General features: G+C 37.0%; 1 protein-coding gene across 1 annotated transcript in view; it reads right to left on the bottom strand.

The window, feature by feature from the left end:
* Nucleotides 1–596: 596 nt before the first annotated feature.
* TMEM14A (transmembrane protein 14A) overlaps nucleotides 597–7,111 on the bottom strand; it is a 7,359-nt gene continuing 844 nt past the window's right edge. The window contains exons 2-4 of the mRNA XM_009709552.1: nucleotides 6,005–6,106; nucleotides 2,014–2,101; nucleotides 597–999 (exon numbers count right to left, since the gene is read on the bottom strand). Of these exons, the coding sequence (XP_009707854.1) occupies nucleotides 960–999; nucleotides 2,014–2,101; nucleotides 6,005–6,106 (230 nt within the window). The 3' untranslated portion in view covers nucleotides 597–959. The remainder of the gene's footprint in view (nucleotides 1,000–2,013; nucleotides 2,102–6,004; nucleotides 6,107–7,111) is intronic.

Raw genomic sequence — 7,111 nt, 5'->3', positions numbered from 1 at the left:
CCAGTGGGATTTTGCACCGTGGTTCATGCTTTAAACCGGTACTGAGTACAAAGCAGCTCATCGGACTCTTCCATTGACAAAATGGCTCACTAGTCTGCATTAAAAAACCCGAGAAACTTCAAACATTTTACATTTTATTTGCACACTGATGATAGTTTTTACATTTAGAACCAGTGGAACAAGAACACGTGTTTGAAAGCAAAGTGGGTTTTCTAGTGCAACACAGTACAGGCCCAAGCCCTTATTGATTAATAATTGACAATATGATTACAATCAATTACTTAATCTCAGAAGCTACAAAATTACGGTTCAATACAATATACCTTTTTAGCATAAATGTGTTTATATATATTCTTCTCTCAAAGATACAGTGCAAGATTAACTCAATGTCTTGGGGCGCTCAGCACCTTTAAAAGAGATCAAACTTAGAGAGAAAGATCCCTTGAGTTAACAGACTGCTTAAACTGAAAGCAAAGTGGGTTTTCTAGTGCAACACAGTACAGGCCCAAGCCCTTATTGATTAATAATTGACAATATGATTACAATCGATTACTTAATCTCAGAAGCTACAAAATTACGGTTCAATACAATATACCTTTTTAGCATAAATGTGTTTATATATATTCTTCTCTCAAAGATACAGTGCAAGATTAACTCAATTTCTTGGGGCGCTCAGCACCTTTAAAAGAGATCAAACTTAGAAAGATCCCTTGAGTTAACAGACTGCTTAAACGGAAGTAGATCAAAATTTATCAACAAAACACTTGTTTTAGGTTAAAAAAAAAGCTTGCAAAGTATCAGTAAATGTCAATAATCCAATAATGGGTACAGATCTTTTACAGAAAAGATAAATGCAATGTAAAACTTGTGTTCAAACTTGTCTTTCAAGTACGGAGAGCTTGCCTGTTTGTTCAGCGGGCATGGCAGTCATACTTTGGTTCTTAAGTTGCTAAATTCTCCTACAGCAGCATAAAAACAAGCCTTAAAATCATCAAAAGGCTGAAAAAAAAAAAAAAACAGAACAAAAACCATAAATACAGTTGTGCATGAACACAAACAGTGAAAGTCATCATTAAATAACTGTGCATTCATAAATACCTGACACAAGAGCCTCTAGTAAGCAATCTTTTAAAATGTCTACAACTACAGCCTCGGTGCCTGCTGAAACAGACAGTCCACCTAGGCTTGAAAAGCGATCCACAATGGAAAAATAATGTTTTCCAGTTAAGTCCTGATTATTAAATTTTGCATCTTGACAATTTGCATCTGATTTTTTTCCTCCCTCAATGTAATTGGAGTAAAGCAGTTAACAGCGTTCTATTAAATCTGGTAACAACGAAGCAACAGTTACTATTCCTTCAGGAGGTGGAGATTCTGACTTGCAGTTGAAAAACATTTTGAGTTGCTGACTCACTGGGAAAAAAAGTAGTTTTGACTTACTCCATAATTTAATTCCAAAATAACAAGTACAGAAAATTCTGTTTTCCAGAATGCCAAAATAAACAGCAGCAATAAAGCTGTCAGAATGATCAGAAACATCATAATTTGCAGTAATACAGACCAAAGTTCTTAGGTCAGGTCAAAAATGTCCTGGTTTTCAAATGTGCTGCGCTTCCAGTAGTTTTGAATGCAGCACTTTGAAACCAAAATGTTGGTCTTTTTAAGATGACTGTGTTGTATGAAATTAGATGACTAATTTTATGCATATGTGTTTGAAAACACTGAGGCTTACCTCAGGTTCTTCCAAGAGCCTTATCAATATGCATTAATATTTAATTGCAGATCTCTCCTTTCTGTGCTGAGAAAGTCAGTCCATATCAGATGTATCCGCCTAGTGAGATGAAAAAGCTGTTCACTGGAAACAGGACTGTGACCTCCAAACTAATTTCACTTAAACCACACAGTTGCTGGATGACAGTAACTTCCACTGATACTGGCTTGGATCAGCTGTCAAATGGCAACTATTTGAAAACCAGTGAAATCTTTGCATTAAGATCCTCAATATATGTTTACCTCAGGCATGCTACTAGTCCGGCTGGCATTAATTTCTTGGACCTCTTGAACCTCATTCCCATTATAATGGTCAAAAGAAAAGCTGAAACTGTAAAAGACAATTCAATATATTTATGTTCCCACTTCTCCCAGTGGACCATTCAGGAACATGGAGAGTTATCAAAGGTCATTGTTATGCTTTGCTATGAACTGTAATTTAACAAAACATTAGGTCAGAAATAGGGTCTATAAGAACATTCTTACTTTTCCAAAATACACTGCTATGATTTCTTTCAGCTACAAATCAGGTTTCCACATGCAGCAGAATGCTAAATCCTATTCCATAGACACTAAGTAAGTTTGTCAGACAGTGAATTCTACTCCTCCGTATATCTACATTCATGGGGATACAAATCAAGCAGGAAGAATCTTCATTGTAACAGTAACCTGTATGCTGAATTACAGGAATAGTGTCTCATAAATCCCACCACTCTTGATCATTGCAGCTGTTTTCTAACTATTCAAGGAGCTAGAGCATCCAACTTTCTCTGTTTTCTTTTTAGAATGGTAGCTCTTTATTTGCTGAGCCTTAAAAACTAGATTGGAAGGGTTGCCGCTTGTTTTCGCTACAGAACGTGGCTAGCAACATCTCCTCCATCATGACCACAGAACATGGCTAGCAACATCTCCTCCATCATGACCACAAGTTCCCTTGTTTTCTTTTGCTACAAGGGAACTGTCCTTGTCTTGTGACAAAAGGTGGGCAGCCCAAGAGGGCAACAAATGCAGTGCAAGCAGCAGAGAACAAACGTCATGAAAGGAACTGCATCCTGGAGCAATTTTACCTAAAAATGGAAGCAGCAATGAACTGATCAGGCATGGGGATTTCATATCAAACTATGGCTGCAAAGCGCTACATAAATGAGAAGATTGATGAGAATACATAAAACTCTGCAAAGATAGCTCGCTTTGTTAAAGGACTGCCACCTGAAATGCTTCCTAGAAGTGGGGAGAGAGGCAGGACTTCTCATGGGCAGCTGCGCTTTATCACTCTTGCAGCGAAACTAATGGCAGTTACTCAAATCTCTTCCCTTTTTTACAGAGCAGTTAAACCATCTGGCTAATTCTCTTCAAACTCCACTGTCTGCTCCTGTGGACAGTCTTGTGCTCACAGGTGTCAACAATTAGTTTTAAACTCACTCCAGCATTATAAAACAAGCTCTGACAGTTACAAGCATCTTACAAAACTCTACCAGCTATGCATGTGCACTCATTAAAGATACCCTGCAAAAAAACCATTATGCTCCATTATCCATTGCTCTTATTTTCTGGTCCCATAGCCTTGATCCTCTCAGGAATGTCTAAAGAGTGGACTATTCCACAGTATATTTACAATTAGCTACGAGCTACAAAGCATGTTCGCTCTAATGTTCTTTTGTCTAGTTACTAGTATCTGGCTTTTCACATGTGCTGGTGAGTTTTTAAGACATTCAGCTTTTAGACCTGATTTTCAAAAGTGCTAGATAGTCACTGTTTCACCTTAAATCAGTCAAAGAAATTCAATAAATCTAGCCAAATTCAATTCTGTAAATCAGATTCAGATCAGAAATTCAATAAATCAGGTGCATCAACTTGCACTCTGAACAGTACTAACTATTGCATACTTAAGTCTGAATTTCTACACCTACTCCAACACATAAAATGGCATTAAAGTAGTCAAGAAACTGCAGAGTTAATTTCAGGGGGAGTGGGAAAATGCCTGAAAGAATAATTTATAAAACAACTAGGAAAATTTGCCTGGGATATCTGAATGCTACATACTCTTTGTACCTAGGACAAGTTACAAGAACCCTACTATCAAGGTCTTGTACTCAAATGTTACCTACATTATTGTAGGAGACTCATGTAGGGGATAAATACTATTGATAATTATGTTGTTGTTTTTTTAAAATTTCCTAACCTTTTAAAGGTTTGCTTACTTGCTTCATTTTACATTGCAATTTACTCTACTGGTTCCTAAGTTCAGAGCAGTCACTTTCTTCCATGCACTTAATTTCCTTCTTTCATTTGTGCTCTAGTTGCTTTTGGCACTTTGAGAGGTTAGGCATAATTGAAAACATTCTGATTTTCTACAAAAGCAATACACATTCATTACAGAAAGCGCTTATCATTCTGAAAGTAGCAGATACAGTAGCCACCAAAGGTTTTTAAGGTGTGGACATGTAGATGTTCCCAAGTGTGTCTAATTCTCCCTTCCTCTGAAGTCTTCCTACCAAGTTCTTTATTCATTTGAGATATCTATGTATACAGAAGCCAGAAGAAACCCTCTTCCAGACTGAGAGACATCAGCCTGGGAGACACTGAACCCACCCTGGAAGAGATTAAACCCAGCCTGAAGGGTTAGCCCTGGCAGAGTACTTTGTATGAATACTTCCTAACTCACTCCAGGCAAAAATTATCACAGTTAGTTCAGATCACCTTCTTTGTCTCATTCAGCGCAGGCGGATCCTGAAGAGGTCACTCATTCACAGCCAAGGTTAAATACATGTTTAGGTTTTAAGCAATTAGAACATTACTTTGTAAACATTCTAAACTAAGACTGCTTTTAAAAGTCTTTGTTCCTTTTACTCTACATAGTAAGAACTATCTAAGGCAAGTGTAGTGAACTCTGTCTCATCTATATTGCTATCATTTGTATTAAATGAGTAATATACATTTCTTCAGTTGAGAGAAAGTCCTCACATGCCTGCAGCTACATGAAGTGCACAACGCTGACAGTATTTTAGTACAGCCGATGTGCACAAGCAGATCAGTGGAAATTTTGTATTAGTCCCTTCAAAACCAGGGAATTGGGAAACAGGCAACATTTAGTAAGTTTTAATTAGTGTTCTCTTCCACAAATTCTGTATCCAAATCAGTGATTTAATTGACCCATAAAAGTACAATACCGTATGCTACTTAAAAGCACCTCACACTGAATGATTACAAATTTACATATACTTAAGGCTATGTCCTCATTCCAAAAAAGGTGTTTGTTTTTTTGGTTTGGTGGTTGTTTTTTTTTTAGCTGTGGGATAACTTAAACTGAGCAAGGTCATGGTGGCAAAACTGCAACATTCAATTTTAGGCCATCTAGGAGCAGATCAGTTATGCCATTACCACCTTTACTAAAGAACTCAGTTGGTGGGAACATACTTTGCTAACAATGCTATTCAACGTTTTTTTGAAATGGAAATTTTTACAACTGTGGCTGGGAGAGAGGACAAAGCCAGCATGAACAGTATACCATCAGTTCTAACTCAGGTCAGCAAAAGCCATTTTGTACTCACACAATCTGGACTGAATGTGTTTTAAATGCAATTCTGCATGTGAAAACACAGCCTAAGCCACCTATGGTAAACCCACAAGTGAGACAAGCTCCTAATAGCTCTCCTTGCAAATCAGTTGTGTGAGGTTAATGTTCTCTTTAGAAGTTGTAGTTCCTTGCCTCCATGAGAGTTTCATGGCAAACTAGCTAACGACAATTTTTGCATAGTTTGTATCCTCTCTTTCTTAGCAGCAAAGGAAAAACACCAAGTCAAACTATTTGTTTCAGTGGCAGCTGAGGATACGTTACATTATGCAAGACTGGATCCCACACCTGCTTCTCAAATTACATTCTAATCTGTAGCGCTAATGATTTTATTCCAGTACTTTCCCATGTTTCTCAGCTGGATTTCACAATATTTGCAATGTTAGGTAACTATCTAATAAAAGGAGGTGCTGCCAGGTGGTAACACACACCCGCTGGCTTTGCGTGAAGGATCTGCCTTACCTTGCAAATAGTTCCACAGTTAAGCTTTTGAATTTTGCAAGCTAAGTTGAAGTGTCAAACTCTATTTAAAAATTAACATTTAAACCAAAGCAATACTCAAAATTTAATAAAAAAGAGAATTTTACATGCAGTTCAGGAAACAGCTTTTTCAGGCAGTTCGTTTGTTTGTTTGTTTGTTCACTGTAGTAAAACACTTACACAATGATATCTTCACATTTCTCGGATCACGTGTTATGCAGTAAGCTCCATAACCAGCCACAGAACCAAAGGTGAGCCCAGCAGCTAAAGAGATTTTACTACCTGCAAGAAACCATTCAAGAGATATTTCTCAATACAAAGTCTTTAAGCTCAATCTTTACATAGTAGTTCTCTCTCTACACAGTATTATCAAAATATTTTAAAAATGAAATGGATTTTGCCACAGTGCAGCTAGCTCCCCCAGTGTGAATAGAGATTTAATATTTCCATAACTAGGTCATTCTCTTGCACGGCATTAGGGGCAAAGTTGACTAAATTAGAGGGAGATGATCAGGACCTAGTAATACTTGCAATTTGGGAAAAATAATTTTCAAAGCACAAACCTAAATTTGGCTGTTTTCTTTACCATACATACCTTTAGAAGCATTTTTGTAATTTCTCTAATTGATTTTAACTATATCTTACAGCACTTGGGAGTCTCCAAAAATGGTAGAAATGTATCAATATATATAAAGGGTAAATTGGACAACACATGTAGTCATAGGCCTTTCAGTCTGACATCAGTCCTGGACAAAGAAATGGTATCACTAACATCACATTTAATTAATAAAGAATTTAAAAACAATTAGAGGGCAATGAAGATGAAAATATGGCTTTTAAAAGTAACTCAACATCTTCTTTCAGTGCTTTTACAAAGCTGGTTCATAAAGCCCAGGGTTTCACTAATATACTTAGGTTTCTGAATAGGCATTTGACTTGGTACCATATGATACAAGCCCAGAATCAGCACAGCAAGCATTATCTGGATTAAGCTGGTCCCAAAATGTTTCTAAATAAAGAATCCAGACCCCTAGATATCATTTAGCTCCCAGTCCTATTATATTGAACAATTTTAATCAAGACTTGGCAAGAAAACAGAAATCATTACCAATTAAAAAAATAATCTAGATTTGTGAAAAGGATTGACCAACTGTTGAAGAGGAAGAGAACAAGTGAATGGGACAGTCAGTGAGTGCAGCTGAGTGCAAACAAAAAACTACAGCAAGCATTTTCAGAAAGTCAGATATAAAGCCATCTCTCTAACAGCAAAGCATATGCACACCACAC

The sequence above is a fragment of the Cariama cristata genome, unplaced genomic scaffold (genome assembly GCF_000690535.1).
Source record: "Cariama cristata isolate BGI_N322 unplaced genomic scaffold, ASM69053v1 scaffold25331, whole genome shotgun sequence".
Lineage (NCBI taxonomy): Eukaryota > Metazoa > Chordata > Aves > Cariamiformes > Cariamidae > Cariama > Cariama cristata.
Note: the sequence above shows the minus strand (reverse complement) of the source record. Positions and strands in the feature narration are given on the sequence as shown.